The following is an 18,019-nucleotide window of genomic DNA, read 5'->3' as shown; positions in this document are numbered from 1 at the left end:
GGAATTACCGAAAGAAGTTGGGCGACTACCATTGTTTTGTATTAACTAGTTTATTGGATTAGATTTTCTTTGGTTAAGAGAAACGATGATGTAATTCCGTTTGGCTTATTAATAAAAGTTGAGTTCTTTTCTTTATGACTCCTTTTTAATTACGAGCTTTTCTTTTAGGAATGGATGAACTTCAATGTCTTGCGGATAGTGCGACTACGCACACCATTCTACGACATAGGCAATTATTCTTGGATATGTTGCCTACATATTCATCTGTGACTACGATGGTTGGACCATCATGTTTAGTACAAGGACATGGAATGGCCCAATTCCTTTTGCCTAATGGCACCTTGATTAAAGTCACTGAAGCTCTCTACGCTCCTAAGGCAAATCGAACCTTATTGAGCTTTAAAGATATTAGAGCCAACGGATTCCATGCGGAAATGCATAGTGAGAACGGAATAGAATTCCTTTGCATTACCTCTAATGATTGCGGATGGAAGCACATCTTAGAGAAGCTTATGTGTCAATCTAGTGGACTTTACGTCACTACAATTTGACCAATTGAATCCAATAACGTCATAAGAGAAGATCTCTTGGATTCAGACACGTATTGGCTTTAGCATGACCGACTAGGACACCCTGGTCGTGATATGATGCTCCGTATACTTAAGACTTCACACGGGCATCCCTTTCTCAGAGTGAGAAGAAGCAAGAATCAAACATTGATTCTAGGACTTAGCAAGACCGCGAAAATTGCAGCTTTTGGCGCTGCTACTGTCTTGGGCCGCCGAAAGGCCGCCCCTGTCCCTAGTGATGACGCCAACCATGAGCATGACGCCATGGTTGCTCCTCCTAGTGGCCATGACGCCACCCACACCAATTTCCATGGCTCTAACGCCATAATGGGAGATGTAGTCACACACTTTGCTTCTAATAGCGCTACGGACGCTCAGGCCCAACCAAAATCCTCATTGGTTGCTTCTAAGGCCCCTCGCTCTTTCTGTAAAGCCTGTTCCTTCGGGAAATTAGGACCGAGACCGTCCTACGCAAAGGATCCCAAAATACTCATTTCGTTCTTACAGAGAATCCAAGGGGATATCTGTGGACCAATTCAACCATCATGCGGATCTTTTAAATACTTTATGGTATTGGTTGATGCGTCGACACGCTGGTCACATGTCGCGCTATTGTCCACTCGAAATGCTGCTTATGCTAAACTCCTCACCTAGATTATTCATCTACGGGCTCACTACCCTGACCATCCTATTAAGTCAATTTGACTTGATAATGCTGGAGAGTTTACATCGAAAACATTCGATGACTATTGCATGTCACTGGGGATTGATGTAGAGCATCCAGTTCCCCATGTTCATACCCAAAATGGTCTCACAGAAGCCGCTATCAAACGACTACAAATGATAGCTCAGACATTGGTTATGCGCACCAATCTCCCTGTTTCTGCTTGGGGATATGCAATATTGCATGCAGCGACACTCATTCGTCTACGACCCACTGCAACCCAATCCTACTCTGCGTTACAGCTAGTGACTGGATACGAGCCTGATATCTCGCATTTACGCATTTTTGGGTGTACCATCTATGTGGCTATTACGCCGCCACAGCGTACTAAGATGGGTCCACAACGACGACTGGGCATCTATGTTGGATTTGAATCTCCAACTATTGTCCGCTATCTTGAACCCTTGACAGGCGATCTCTTTACCGCTAGATTTGCGGATTGTCACTTTGATGAGATAGTCTTCCCATCGTTAGGGGGAGATAAGAACATAGATGTTCAACAGGAACGACAGGAATTGTCGTGGTCTGTCCCCACTATGTCTCATCTCGATCCCCGTACCGCACAGTCTGAATTTGAAGTGCGAAGAATAATCGAGCTCCAGAACGTAGCAGACACTCTGCCTGATGCGTTTTCTGATGTTGCCAAAGTGACGAGATCACACATACCTGCAGCAAACGTGCCTGCAAGGATCGATGTCCCAAATACTGGACATCACGCCTCCCCTGTGACACCAGGAGATGGCGCCATTGCCCAACTTGGCAATGATGTGGCATCTATGGCTGCAGGTCCCGCAAGAAAGCGTTGTAGACCAATTGGTTCGAAGGATACACTACTACAAAAAGGTCATCAGACGACGGTGGATTTCTGTTGTCTGATGACCAAGCTGACCGTGGTCTAAGTGAGTGTTGTGTGATTGGAAAATCAGACAACGGTGATTCTACCGTTGTGTGATAACAGTTTGCTCAACAGAAAACATATTTCCGTTGTGTGAATTTTGCGCAGGCATGTGCCTGGCATGGCATGCGCAAGGATGCCTTTGCACATTCAGACAACAGAAAGAAATTTTGCTGTTGTCTGAGGTTCATAACACACAACAGATTTTACTCATTCTTTGTTGTCTGAGATATATAACACAATAGATTTTACTCATTATTTGTTGTCTGAGATATATAACACACAACAGATTTTACTCATTCTTTGTCGTCTGAGATTAATAACACACAACAGATATAACTCATTGTTTGTTGTCTGAGATATGTAACACACAACCAAAGTGAAATTATCTCTTTTGTCTGTTGATCACTCAGACAACAGAGATGATTTATTTCTGTTGTGTGTTATGAATCTCACACAACAGAATTTTGTTTTCTTTTGTTGTTGGTTGTTAGTTCACACAACAATTTTGTTTTCTTTTACAGTCATACAACACATTGTTTTGTATTGTGTTGTATGAATGAAACTTGGACAACAAGAAGAATATCCATATAAATGTTCTTTCAAAAATAATGCTCAATATATGACCATAGAAACAGTACTACAATCCTTATAATTCAAGCAAGGACAACATAGATTGAGTCTATACTTGTAAAATGTTCTAGCTAGGAAGACCTAAACTACATAGATTACTACTGCTTTCCTTTAATGCACCTTCATTTGCTCTTGCAGAAGCTCTCTTGTAGGCAAAGATGATAAGCAATCTTTCGATCTCTTAAGCCATCAATCACAACTTGTCTCAAGATGGTGGAAGACGCATTCAATGTGCCAGAATAGCGCCTTGGTGCGCCTGGTGGTAATTTTCTCTCAGCTCGAAGTCTAACTTTTACAAGATCAGTTGGATTTGCCACTGTTATTGCTAGAGAACCTATTCATAAGAAAATTACCCACTGACATTAAACCAAATAGCAAAGAACAAAGCATAAGTGCAAATATTACTGCCTATCTTTCCATCTTGGAACTGAAGGATAAAAAAAAGGTCTAACTTCTAGCCAAATCAATGATAAGCCACCACTCATATAACAAATGGAAGCAAACATTTCCCCTTGTAGTGTTCCAACAGTATAGCAAACATACGCTCAATAGAACCCAAAATGGCTATGTGTATCATAACAAGTGCCTCCTTCTTGCCTTCTTCACCCTCTGCTAAGTAATACAGCTCAAAGCGAGCAGGTAGCTGAAAATCAAGCTGCAACAAAAGTATTTTTCCCTAAGATAGTTACATTTACATAATGAGAAAACAAAAGAACAAGAGATCGTTGAACAGAGAAAGTGATAACAACATACCTGTAATGTTGCACACTAAAACTTCATGTTCAATGCATCAGATACATTGGTATCTATCTTTGGTCTGTGAAATGCACCATCCCCTTCATTTATTTGTAACATGACTGAAAATGTAAAACTCCACACACAAACAATCATTCAGAGGCACCTATAAAATAAATAGATAATGGACCTAAACAACACACCATCAGGATGGGTTCTAACCTACCCATTGATTTAATTATAGGCTCACAGGCTACAACCTTTCGTATAGTATGGACCCACAAATTTCACCTGTTTAGCAGTGCAGTCAACACGGTCATTAAAAACACCACCAGAAGGTTCACAGACCAATTCTAGATTACCATAAATCCTAATATATAAATATATCGATAGTCCAGCAGTTTAGCACCATGAAAACAAAGGCTGCTTCTGACTGCCAGTAACTAGCAAACAACAGAGAACTTATTTTCATGAATAAGATATTTATCATGTTTTCACTTTCACGTTTGGCTCACAACTGATTGCAGCTGCTTGAGGTGTTTCATGTTGGAAATGCCTGGGAGTTGTTGTGGATGCAGAAAAATTTGACTTCCGTCTTTCCTCATCCAATGAGTTGGAACAGAGATAACTCTAAAGTGGCTGAATCTGCTTATTGAGCTGCAACCTACCGACCAAAATACATGTCTTTATTCTATATCTTTTCTTAAAGTATAAAAAAGACAATAAGGAATGTAAACGGAACAATAACAAAAAACCAGATTCTAAAGCTTTAAGAGCCATACCGCCTTTCCTTTTACTCTACTTATATTTTTTTACACAAATGAAGGGATTGGTATGCAAACCTATCTTGGCGAAGCTTCTCTATTTGCTTTGGACTGAGTTCATTGACATCATCAAGCAGTTCATTTGATATGGCAATTAGCATGTCCTTCATTTCTTGCAAGTGATTTGTAGCTTCTGGGCAAAGTCCTACCTGCATTAGATTCAAGGATTGTGTGCTTATCAAGTTGTGACACAGTAGAGTAAATCAGAGTAGGGGCATCTGAAGTCTCATGAAATGCAAATTTCAGAACAAAACTGAAAGCATATGAAATGGTGACCCAAGAAATATGAAGTGTATATAAAGAAATACAACAACTGCGAGAAGAATTTAGTCCAATTGGCACAAAACTTGGAACAAGTACAGTTTTATCAGTGGAACAAGTACATTTAGATGCAAAATATATCAGATCATTATAGTAAGCATGACCAACTTACTTGTGCTCAGATTCATCCTGTATGAATGCGTGAAGCGCTTCTACAGGCAAGGAGAATGACATAAAGGAGTAATTTATACTGCTGACCAAGGAAAACCTGGTGTATCTGGTTTTCCCAGATAATTTGTGGTATGAGGGATGTTGAGGACATATTCAACCTTATGAATATGATACAGCAGCCCAACTATCCAATACACATGACATGTAGTCATTAGGCATCATGAAGGATAATGTATTTGTTCCATTGAGAATATTATAATATCAGATGTTATAATCTGAAGTTCTGAACTTACAGGAGTATAGGGATAAGTAAAGATTCAAACCAAATTAGGGTCATGCCAAGTTTAAAGTAACGAAAGGCCTTAGGATTTGCCATCATGCAAGACATCATGCATCTACACGCACCCATAATCAGCATACCTATGCACAACAGGCATATGTGAAAACTGAAAATTCATAGTGATGCAGCATCAGAAGGAATTATGAGAAAAATTGAACAAAGGAAAAAGGAGAAGATTAATGGGAAGAGTTTCTCAAGTTTACTCAGTAGTCTGGCAACATGGAGCAATATCCGTATTTCTATAGCGTCCAATAGAACTAGATCAAACATTTGTAAATAGTTTGACATAACTATGCCAGAAAACCAAAGATAACAGCTACATATTTAGGGGGGAGAGAGAGAGAGAGAGAGAGAGAGAGAGATATACCACATAAGAGATGAGAGCTGGAGGGGCACTCATAAGAATGGCTTTAAGGCCAAACTCTACAGTGGCAAAAATCTGTTATCAAAGTCACATCAGGCGCAAGAAATTTGTAGAGATGAGATGTGAACTCCATGAGCTGCTCGAGGGCATTGTTCTGCAACCATTCAGTAATGTTTCTTGAAGAAACAACATCGTCGACCACCTAAATCCAAGAATACAGGAAATTAAGCATCCAAGAGAAACACAAGATACATTTATTCTTTCAAAAACCCTTTCCAGGATTAAGAGAAGTAATCCAGGAGCCAAGTTCACATTGTAACAAATAAGTCCATCCATATGCTAACCACCATGCAATTAAGAGGTTGTCCTGGACTATGTAATCAATGTAATTCCCAAATGCATATTCAGTTTGATGTCATTTGAGTTCTCTTTGCCATTGATAAGTTACTAGTGAAATCTGAAGCCTGGGTTGACTTGAAGCGATTCCAAGGCACCTTTAGTGTGATGCCAAAGGCCGATCTGAAGCCAGAATTATTCTAAGTTCTATCTACGAATGACTCTCTAGGTGTGAAAAAAGGTAGTCTCTATCCCTATTACATTAATACTGTTTTTGTTCTACATCAGGTATCAAGTATACTGAGCTATTGAAAATGCCACATTCTCAATTTCTCATTGCTAATTATATGACAGTTTAAAGGAGGTATCTCAACATGAGGTATGATTATATGAACGGTGATCTTATTTTGTAGGATCATACTTCAGTGAACAAGAGAAAAAAGAATGCTTCTAGTTACAAACTTTGTTGGTACAGCTAACAATTACAGATTTCTAGGTGAAACCCAGATGTAGAACAAAAAGAAATTAACCCCAGATTCAGCTAAAAGAAAAAACAATATGAAACCCAAAATGCAGAAAGAGGGAGAATACGTAGTACCTGAGAGAGCGCAGAAGTGAAATTAGTATACAAAACTTGCGAATTTCAGAAGAAATTGAACATTTCAGAAATCCTTAACAATACTAAAATAGAAAACGTGAGAAACAAAGATGTATGATGGAAGAGTAGCCCAAAACTGATGGAAGTGAAATTGCTTCGAGTTTTCCTAGAAAAATGGTTCCTCTTCTCTGGGTCAGATAAGATACTATACGAAAACGCAACTCCTTAAGCTTCCCAAAGCGTAATACTATCCTCATATACTAACTAGCAGAAAAACCCAACAAGAAATTACACAAAGCAAACAAGATAATTACCTAGAACAATGAAATGGGTAAATTTCGAAGACGAAAATAAGAGCCGAAATTGAACTTACTTAGAGAGCGAGTTTCCAGTACGCCGTTTTAATTTCCTAATGGTATTGGTGGTATTGGTGCGGGGGGTCGTGGTATTGGTGGAACGAGAGAGTCGATATGTCGAGAGAGTGTAGGGGAGGAGGAAGAAGCAGCGAAGGTTTTAAGAAAGCGTTTTGGATGTTTGGGTGGTTTGAGATTTCAATGTGATTCATGAAATTTCTGGAGAATTTTGGGGTTTCAAAACTACGAGAGAGAGAGAGAGAGAGAGAGAGAGAGAGAGATGACAGGAGAAAGAGATATGAGAGAATGAAGGACTTGATTGTTTGATGGCTTTGCGATAGTCATCGCGGGGCTTGGCGTGCTCAGGGAAGAAATGGCTAGCTTGAGGTTGAAATGGAGTGATTTGGGAACTGGGGTTCTTGGGAAGGATTGAAGATGAAAAATTGGGTTTTTAGGGTTTGATGGAAGAAGGGAAAGATTCGGGTCGAAGAAGTCTTATTTTGACTCAAGTGCGGAAGAGGGAGAATGAAAGGAAAAGAAGTCTTAGTGACTTGAAATATTACTTCTCAAGTCGATCCCACAACAGAAATACAACACACTGTCGTAAGAGTGTGTGACATAAAATCAAAATGTCAAAACATGGAGGGAAATCTGCCGCCTGCTGCATTTTGGCTCAAAATATTGCCGCCTATGTTCCCACTTCACACAACAGAAAAGTATAATTTCTGTTGTCTGATTTCTACAACTTGCACAAGGTTTACCTAGTGGAAGATATCCAAGCAAGCTTCCTCAAAATTTGGCGTTTAGTTTTCAATCACACAACAGAAAATGTCAAGCACCGTTGTCCTAAGTACCCCAAATTTCAGATTTCAAGAGGCAACCATGATTCGAGAGTGGAGAGAAATCCGTCGCTAAATTTTTTAGACTCAGACAACGGACAATACTTAATTGTGTTGTGCAATGTAGTTCTGAGAAAAAAGTTATCACTTTGTTGACATTCACACAACGGAACGTTACTAATACCGTTGTACAATAGATTTTACTTAAACACACAACAGAAGATTTCTGTTCCGTTGTGTGATTAGTGTTGTGTGATTAACTTTTTGTAGTAGTGATACTCGCCCTAGAAAGAAGGCGAATGAGGCACAGATAAATCCTTTGATCATCGATACTCAAAATCCGTCCCATGAGAATGTTCCGGATTATGGTTATGTCCATGAGACATCATTGGGGGACGCCTCAATGTCAAAACCTATCCTTGAGAACGTAGAGATCTCTGTTAATTACACTAGTGTACATGGGACGTGGGAAAGAAACTCCATCATCATTGATGATGTATTAGCGTATTCAGTAGCGTGTGAGATTATTGAGACCGATGACATCGAACCACGCTCCGTTGATGAATGCCAACGTAGAGCTGATTGGCCAAAGTGGAAAGATACGATCCAGGCAGAACTTGATTCTCTAGCAAAAAGAAAGGTATTCGGACCAGTTGTGCCAATACCGCCCAACACCAAACCAGTTGGTCACAAATGGGTATTCGTTAGAAAGCGTAATGAGAAAAACGAGATTGTAAGGTACAAAGCTCGCCTGGAGGCGCAAGGTTTCTCACAACTCCCTGGAATCGACTACGAGGAGACATATTCTCCCGTAATGGACGTCATAACGTTCCGCTACCTTGTCAGTTTGGTAGTTTCCGAAAAACTGAACATGCAGCTTATGGATGTGGTTACTGCGTATCTATATGGGGATCTAGATACAGAGATATACATGAAGATTCTAGACGGAATTCAGTTACCCAAATCAAGTGGCTCTAAACCACGGAGCGCGTTTGCGATTAGATTGAAACGCTCACTATATGGATTGAAACAATCCGGACGGATGTGGTATAACCGTCTAAGTGACTACTTGATTGGAAAGGGATATGTCAACAATGAACTATGCCCATGTGTGTTCATAAAAAGGACAAGTTCTGGATTTGCAATAGTAGCGGTTTATGTCGATGACATGAACATAATTGGCACCTTTAAAGAGTTAAAGGAAACCGCTGAACACTTGAAATCCGAGTTTGAGATGAAAGATCTTGGGAAAACACTGTTTTGCCTCGGTTTAGAACTCGAGCACTGTAGAGGTGGTATCCTGATTCATCAATCAGCTTATACCCAAAAGATGCTTAGGCGTTTCAACACTGACAAGATTAAGCCTTCAAGCACCCCAATGGTCGTCCGTAGTCTTGATCCAAAGAAGGATCCATTCCGTCCAAAAGATGACGACGAAGAAGTGCTAGAGGCAGAAGTGTCATATCTAAGTGCAATAGGCGCATTGTTGTACTTAGCACAATGCACAAGATCGGATATCTCATTCGCAGTGAACTTGCTAGCTAGATATAGCTCTGCGCCAACACGACGCCATTGGACTGGTGTTAAAGATATCTTTCGATACCTAAGTGGTACGATCGATATGGGCTTGTTCTATCCCTACAGAGAGAAGATGGATTCGGACCCATCAAGTGCCGGGGACGCCACACATGGTGGACCGCGTTCCCTTCCCCCGTCCCAAAACGATATAAGTGTTTTGGAAGGTTTTGCTGATGCTGGGTATCTCTCTGACCCACACAAAGGTCGCTCCCAAACTGGTTATGTTTTCACCATGGGAAAGACCGCGATAGCTTGGAGGTCTACAAAGCAGACCTTAGTCGCTACCTCTTCGAATCATGCAGAGATTATTGCTCTTCACGAAGCAGTTCGTGAATGTATATGGCTTCGATCCATAGTTACGCATGTTCGAAGCAATTGTGGTTTGAAGTCTACCACAGATGAGCCAACGAGCATTTATGAGGATAATGCTGCTTGCATTGAACAAATGAAGCAAGACTACATCAAAGGCGACAACACCAAGCACATATCGCCTAAATTCTTCTACAATCAGCAACAACAGAAGCTCCTCAAGATCAAAGTGAACGAGGTCCGATATGAGGACAATATGGCAGACTTGTTTACTAAGTCATTGCCCAAATCCACGTTCGAGAAACATGTGGCAAGAATTGGCCTGCGGAAATTATCTGAACTCCCATGATCGTAGTCATCAGGGGGAGGCGCAGACATCAGGGGCATATGTATACATGTTCGTCTTGAAACGTGAATGGTGTGTTGTGCTCTTTTTCCCCTTCGATCGAGGTTATTTTTGTCCCACTGGGTTTTTGTTACTCGGCAAGGTTTTTAACGAGGCAACGAGAGAAGCACCGCGTTTGGGCAACACAAGGGGGAGTGTTCAAGGAAAACCTAATTTGTGTTTAGCCCAAACTTTAGGTTACTTGACCTAGTGGTAATAGGATTTAATTAGAAGGATTTAGAATCCTAATCAATGTACAATTACTTTCCTTGTATGATTGAGATTCTATACATTGTAATCCTCTATATAAAGAGACCCCTATTATCAATGAGAATACACAGCGATTATCTCTCAATTTCTGATTTCCTAAAACATGAATAAATATATCCGCGATATTCGCTATGAATAAATATATCCGCGATATTCGCTATTGAGAGATTGATAACTCAATCAAAACCCTGATATTGAAAGCAGAGCAAAACCCCGCAACCCTAACAACGGAGAGGAAGAGCGTCCACCACAAGATGAATTCATCATCAGCAGAAACCGTAGCCAACATCGAAGAACTGCTACAACAGATCCTTGTGCGGCTTCCAGCTCTATCTGTGCTTCGTTTCAAGTGCGTCTCCAAGCACTGGCTCTCTCTTATCTCAACCCCCCAATTCTGTCACCTTCACACCCTCCAAAACCCAAACCCTAAAATCTCCGGTTTCTTCGCTAGCAGTACCTACTGCTCCACTTTCATCCCTCTTCAAAACCAATCTGGGACGACTAATCCTTTTAACGCTCTTAATGATTTCGTCCATGCTGACGACCCAGATACGTTAGGGTTAGATATTCTTCAGTCCTGCAATGGTCTCTTTCTCTGCCGCCATAGAGTTGTTCCCTTTCTCTGCCACCATAGAGTTGCAGACTTGAGAAAACGTCATCCCGTATATGTTGTCAATCCCACAACCAACCAATTCTCGGTTCTTTCCTCCCCAAGAGTTGGGAAAGATCCATTCTTTATTCGCTATGCTTTGGCTTTTGACCCTTCCAAATCGCCTCATTACAAGGTGGTCTGCCTTGATGACCACCAAATAGACATATATTCATCTGAGACTCGAGCTTGGAAGCTTCTGGAGACTTCTTTCAAAACAGAAGACTGGGGCAGTAGTAGGGAAGGCGGAGTATACTGCAATGGCGCAGTTCATTGGATAAGAGACCACACACAGCTGGTGGATAGGTGGGTAAGAGATGATAGTGATGTGTTGCACTACTATGTTATTGGAGAAGATAGTTTGCGACTTGCCGTTTCTAGTCCTCCTCTGGTTGTAACTGCTCCGTATTCGGATTGCTTCTCGCGGATTCCAGATCATAGATATTTTGGGGAGTCTGGTAGCCATTTATGTTTGATTGATATTTATTGGGGTCGTAATAGTAATACTCAATTTTATGTGAAGGAGATGAGGAGGGACTACTCTGGCTGGTTTGTCAAGTACCATGTGGATCTTAATCCGTTAATCTCATTCTCACGTCGTTTTTGGTTCTTGCTTCTTGGTGTAGTGGAAAATGATGAAGAAGATCAGCACCACCAAAATGAGGAGGAGGGTTCTTCTTCTCTTCTGTTGCATATTCCTGGTAAGGTCATACCTTATAGTCTTCGGAACAAGAGCTATAAGATATCTGTGGATTTACCCAAAGAGGACCAGCACTATTTTATACCTAAAGAACATTGTCATGGTTACGTGGAGAGTTTAGCTTGTGTGTGATGATTTGACGGAATCTATATACCCTATGCTGCTATTGCTTGCAATTTTTGCTGGGTGATCATTGGATCAGTTCGAGGTTGTCTTCCTGATAATATATCAATCAAGTTAACAGTTATTTAGATTCCTATGTCAGATTGAATTTGGAGCATTCTATTTTAAGAAATTTAAAAACTATTCTTCTTTGATTTTTTAATATGCTTGTTGTTGGAAATAGCATTAATTTAGAATTATGTTGAGAGTTATGGTGAAAATAATGGTGAGAATTATGATGAGAATAATAGTGAGAGTTAGTGCTTCATAGGTTATGGGAGCTAGGAAGGTTTAAGGTTATTGTAACGGTCTAATACTTATGTCCGTTGTAATTGGTATACTTATGGCATTGTCTAGTGTAGGTTTATATAAGTAGGCTAGTCTAGTTGAGTAAGGCGTAGAGGAATATTTTGTAGAGATATCGTAAGAGCGAATTCTTTTATCAGGTATTTTGATAGTCTCCTCCATATCTCTCTAGGAGCTCTGTACATGTCTTTGGACTATACATCTCCCATATTGTGTGTCATTCATGCACATATCTCCCTACCCAAATTAGTTTTTCAATATTTACGCTTCCCCTGTTATCCAACAAAGTGGTATCAGAGCCCAAGGCTCGATCTCTTGGGTATGGAGAAAAATTGTTCGTGCAAGGGTATTACGGCATCAAGTGTACTGGCTTTGGTCCTGATCATGAGCGATAAGAAAGATGTTATGGTGTCTCAGTGAGATAGTTGGAGTAAAATATTTGCTCCAAAACTATTAAAAAAATTGAGAATCAAAATTCTCAATGAAAATCAACCTTGAAACTCAAAAGTTGCAAAGAGATTGAAGAGTTAGAGTGACCGGTCATACCAAGACTTGTTCATGTTGTTGCAAGGTGGTGGAGAAAAAAAACAGTGGTGTATCAACTGTTGTTGATGGGCAAAAGGTGAAAGAAAAATGAGGGAGAGAGAAGGCCGGCAAAGAAGGAAAAAAAAAAAAAGAGAAGGAGAGAGAGATGAGCAAAGGAAGGAAGAAAAATTGAAGAAGAGAAGATTCCAAAGAAGAAAAGAAAGGGAGTCAGAATGAGGAGAAAAAAGAAAGAAAGGGAGGAATAGAAGGAAAAAAAAAAGGGAGAGAGAGATGAGCAAAGAAAGAAAAATATAAGGTAGTGAAAAATATGGAGAAGAAAGAACAAAATGAGGGAGAAAAAAAAAATAGATGAAGATGAAGGGTTAACTTCCCTAAAGGAATATAGGGTTAACGTCCCTAATAGAAGGTGAAGGGTTAACGTCCCTGAAAGAAAGAATGAAAGGTGTAAGTCCCTGAATGAAGCATGACACAAATGGTGCCATGAAAAAGAGGTACAAAAGTGCCAAGAGGAAAATGCTCCCTGGAAGTGACAGAAGTCCTAAGACGAAGATGAAGATGGCACAATGGTGCAAAGAAGTTGACAAGACTCCCTAAGGCACAATGGTGCGACGAAGATTGGGTGAAAGTCCCAAAGAAAAGTACTCCCTAGTGGCCAAAGTTGATGAAGACGAAGACAAGTCAGAGTTCATAGAAGTTCCAAGAGGCATGAAGGCCTTAAACTATTGGTGAGGTATGAAATAATCTCACATGAAAATGAGAGAAGAAAGTTCTCTAAGTAGTGAGGGAAGAAAAGCTCCCAAGACCCGAAGTGACTAGAAAACTGTCAGTAAAGCCAAGCAGATCAAGGTGTTGGTATTGTGTGAAGAAGATTTTGGCAATTTTCTATTGTGTGAAGACAAGCACAAGAATGACGGCAATGCATGTCAAAAAGACAATGAAGCAAGTTGAAGAAAAGAAGAAAGAAGGGCAATAGTCATTGACGGTGACCATGAAGATGTGAAGGCAACAATCATGATGAAGAACTTGAAGTTATAGTAATTCTAAATTAAGGGAGAATGTTGGAAATAGCATTAATTTAGAATTATGTTGAGAGATATGGTGAAAATAATGGTGCGAATTATGATGAGAATAATAGTGAGAGTTAGTGCTTCATAGGTTATGGGAGCTAGGAAGGTTTAAGGTTATTGTAACGGTCTAATACTTATGTCCGTTGTAATTGTTATACTTATGGCATTGTCTAGTGTAGGTCTATATAAGTAGGCTAGTCTAGTTGAGTAAGGCGTAGAGGAATATTTTGTAGAGATATCGTAAGAGTGAATTCTTTTATTAGGTATTTTGATAGTCTCCTCCATATCTCTCTAGGAGCTCTGTACATGTCTTTAGACTATACATCTCCCATATTGTGTGTCATTCATGCAGATATCTCCCTACCCAAATTAGTTTTTCAATATTTACGCTTCCCCTGTTATCCAACAAAGTTGCTACTGCTTTTTCTATAGATAGCTAGAGTAAAATTTGAGTGATAAATTGTATTAAAAAAGGCTGAAGATATTGGTTCAATATATGAGCTGGTTTTACAATGGACGGGATGTATCCTTTAGTTACCATACGAAAGCATCATGGTTAAGAAGTAGAACATTAGACAACTAGCTTAGATGATAAGGAGCAAGTAGCAACCAATAGTTTGTAGCTGACATGGACATGAAATCAATGGTTACGATAGTAGCAACATGAAATCTCAGTTGCTGCATATACCTGGTAAGGTAAGGTTATCTCCAACCAACCACCACAGGTGGTCGAGTTGGTAAGAGCCTCCAGGTGTGGAGTCCTACACCCGGGTTCGAATCCCACCGACACTTCTTGGAGTTAAATCCTAATATATTCTTGGTGGCCAGGGGGAGGAAGTCTTCTGACAAGATCCTCTGACCACAGATTAGTCTCTGGGCCTATAAAACCTTTGAGGACACCGTGTGATTGATAAATACAAAAAAAAAAAAATGTAAGGTTATCTCCTATATCTCAGGAATAAGACCTTTAAGATATATTTACAGTTAACTCCCCGTTCCCCAAGGCACCGGCACTGGGAAATTATATCATGCATTTTAGTATTAATGCTGCTAGTTGCTGCAGGATAATAATAATCGTAACTTCCCATGTAAGTTAATGCATTTTGTTGTACTTACTCATGTATATTTGTACAAACTAGTTGGTAATATATCTTCGAGGATGGTCTTTGATCGATGATGTTTCTGTGTTTTGAACTATTCACTTTATGTATTTCATGGTTCATGATTTGCGATCGTAGAGGCAGCTAGGGGTTCCTTGTTATCCAGCTAATGTCAAATCCCCAAATAAAGTTACTTTCTTTGGACTCTCTTAGTGCTGGGTGGATTCTTGTGATATTGTTTTCCTAGATGTTGATAAGAGGTTAAAGCAATATAAAGCATTTATTGACTTAATAGAATCTTTGTTAGTGTCTAAACCCGTGAAATGGAGTTCTCTTGTTTTCATGAAATGACATTTTCCTGAAACTCGTAAAGGTGTTTATATCAATTCAGTATCAGATTTCTGGTTTCATTTAGAGATATGCCAGTCTTAGACTATGACTTCTTGACCCTTGAGTCTATTTTCCTCAAGAAATCTGATATTGCTACATGTGTGGCCGTGTGGGGGTACACAGCAATGGAAGAATTTTTTGGATAAGCAAAAAAAGTGAGCTGTTACCTTGCTTAGCACTATGAGTTAGATGAAGAGTGTCATGTACTCAGGTACTAGCTAGTTTCATCCTCCTCAGTCTAACAAGCATTGGGGCAATTTAGATATTTTGGTGTCTCGTGGACGTCGATCATTTGCATTCTTCTTGATAGTCATAGACCATGACTTACATGATGGAAATGGGGTGGGACTTTTCTGTCTGTTTGTCGAGTACCACCTTAATCTTTATCTGGAATATATTTCTCTATCTGGTATTGAATTTCTGGTACTTGAAGTGAGACCTCTTGAGTCTACGCATACTTTTCTTTCGTAACCTCATCTTGACTACATGCGTGGAGTGAGATTTCTTGAGTCTACTTTTCTGGTATATACGATTAGAGTATTCATTGTGTAAGCCTCAATAATGAGTTACTGTTACAGTACTATGATGTAGATGACATCTGTCAGGTCTTGGTTTGAAGAAGACTTGGCACAAGAGGGAACATAGATATCTTGGGAAGTCTAGTAGCCATGTGCACCTTTTTGATAATTTGACGTGATAGAGATGGGATAGCCGTGTGCACCAATTCAGGGCATTGACAATTGCATGAGATGGTTCAGGGCCTTGGTTACCTGTTCCAATATGCATTTGTTATGCTTTTTCTGGCTCGAGAGGAAAGCAAAGAGGCGGATATATCTCTGTTGCTGCTAATTTCTTGTAAGGTCATCTTTTAATCGTCTTAGGAATAACAAAACCTATTAAGATATCTTTCCAGTTGGGACTTACAAAGACACTGATTTACAAGTTGGACACGATCTGTTGTAAACTATTATGGCTATATCATGTAAATTGTTGTATATTAGAAGATGCTTTTCTCTTTCCTAGTTTTAGGGGATCCATGTTTTAAGGAGGACTTTAAGGGTCCTTGTTTTATGGAGGACTTTAGGCTATATGTTCCTTGTCTTCCACTATATATGTAGTCCATTTCTCATACATGGAAGATGAAGAAAACAGAAAATACTACTCTCCCTCTCTGCATCAAAAAACTCTCTCTCTCTCTCTCTCTCTCTCTCTCTCTCAAGTTCTTTGAAGCAAAGCTCTATCCATTTTCTGAAACACTTTCACTTTCATTTTACAACACGTTATCAGCACGAATAGCTCTAGGATTTGGATTGCAGATTGACAAGAGAAGAGGTGAATAATTCTTGGGTTGCAGAGAAGAGGCAGTTCATTATTCAATCAACTTCACTCTACCAGCTCTACAATCAAGTAGGTTTTTCCAAACAAAAACCTATTTTGCTGTTTCATTTTACCTTCTGATCTCTGTGTTCCAGTATTTATTTAAAATAGTAATTCAACTCCAAAATTCACCAAATTTTGTATGCTGGAGCCCTTATATGTTTAGTGCATCTCTATAAATTTTCGTATTTTTCTGGGTAGTTTTGCTTAGTGTTTCAGTTTGTCTTTCGACTGTTGTTCAGTAGGAACTGCAGTCACGATTTATGACTTTTGTTGAAGCATCTAGTTTAACTTAATCCTCTATGAGAGACACTTATTTCTCTTGCACTATAATTGGCATAATTGAATGAGTAAAAGGGAAAATCAATAGCTTTTATTTTAGCTATCAATTCATGTATATTGTGACAAATATCTATATATACTTGTTTGGACTTTGTGATAATGATACATCTTTCCTTCATTATTTATTATGATAATGTTTTGTGGTGTTACCTGCTCATATTAAATTTAAATATTTTACCTGCTTAAATTCTTTGCATTAGAATATATATGTGTGGAATGCAGGTACTTAACGAACTGGAAGTTCACACATAAACATTGAATCAAAAGTTCATACATAAATATTGAACCAGATGTTCACATGTATCGAACCTGTAGTTTCGACAACACTAAAAGATTATGAACCTTTCCAAGTAGGCTCATCCAATTAGATGCGATGTCTAGGTAAGATTCAATGAGGCTGTGTACTTAAGCGAGCCTCGCTCCACCTAAACCTCATCTTCTTACCTGGTTGTATTCAATTGGAATTACCGAAATGACTAAGTAATAACTTTTCATTCCTTGACAGACCAGCTTGAGCCCAGCAGGCCCATTTTCCTTCCTCAAGACCGAGCAGCCCAACAGGCCTCACACACTATTTGACTAGTGCATGAAAGCCTGGGTCACGAGCTCGCAGCTAAGCCCCGTAGGTAGGCTTTATTATCAAGCCCACTCTTTCTTTGGTCCAGTAGAACCAAATAAAAGGAAAAATAATTTGATTCTATTGAGATTTGAACCCAGACAACGTCCATGTCATTATGGCTATTGTAAATAAATTCACCATATTTCATATGTGTAATTAATTGCCAGAAGCATTTATTCACATAATTGTGTGATAATTAATATGTTATTTTACTAGCATGCAATTAATATCTCAATTGATTTGTGATTTCCATTTATTCAAATTTGTGAGATATTATTTCAATTTGCTCTATTTAATATTATTGTGTTACTTGTCTAAATTTTCGCACTAGAATATATGTGTAGAAAATGCAGGTACCTAATGAACTAGAAGTTCTAAATGAACCAGTAGTTCATACACATATCTAACCTGCAGTTTCGATAATGTCATTTAAGAAACTTGAAGTTTCCTTCATAAATTCACCACACATGATAAAACCAGTAGATTTTACATGTTTAATCCGATTTTCCATACCATGTTATAGAACCTAAAATTCCTATTAGTTGCTTATGGACGATATTACCCAAAGCACTAAGAT

General features: G+C 39.3%; 1 protein-coding gene and 2 long non-coding RNA genes across 3 annotated transcripts; 2 read left to right on the top strand and 1 right to left on the bottom strand.

Annotated features, from left to right (window-relative positions):
• Window positions 1–2,875: 2,875 nt before the first annotated feature.
• On the bottom strand, window positions 2,876–4,534 carry LOC112202293. Its single transcript, XR_005800697.1, has 4 exons — window positions 4,399–4,534; window positions 3,575–4,220; window positions 3,365–3,476; window positions 2,876–3,155 (listed from the first exon to the last, which is right to left on the bottom strand). It is a non-coding gene; the product is annotated as an uncharacterized LOC112202293 (long non-coding RNA).
• Window positions 4,535–10,438: 5,904 nt separating this feature from the next.
• Window positions 10,439–11,665, top strand: LOC112203721 (F-box protein At5g07610). Its single transcript, XM_024344646.1, has one exon. The coding sequence runs from the start codon at window positions 10,439–10,441 to the stop codon at window positions 11,663–11,665; it is 1,227 nt and encodes a 408-aa protein (XP_024200414.1).
• A 4,599-nt stretch (window positions 11,666–16,264) lies between these two features.
• On the top strand, window positions 16,265–17,698 carry LOC112168416. Its single transcript, XR_005800646.1, has 3 exons — window positions 16,265–16,511; window positions 17,046–17,204; window positions 17,329–17,698. It is a non-coding gene; the product is annotated as an uncharacterized LOC112168416 (long non-coding RNA).
• The last annotated feature ends 321 nt before the right edge of the window (window positions 17,699–18,019 follow it).

The sequence above is a fragment of the Rosa chinensis genome, chromosome 5, assembly GCF_002994745.2.
Source record: "Rosa chinensis cultivar Old Blush chromosome 5, RchiOBHm-V2, whole genome shotgun sequence".
NCBI classification, from domain to species: domain Eukaryota; kingdom Viridiplantae; phylum Streptophyta; class Magnoliopsida; order Rosales; family Rosaceae; genus Rosa; species Rosa chinensis.
The sequence above is the reverse complement of the archived record's forward strand: the minus strand, read 5'-3'. Positions and strand labels throughout refer to the sequence as shown.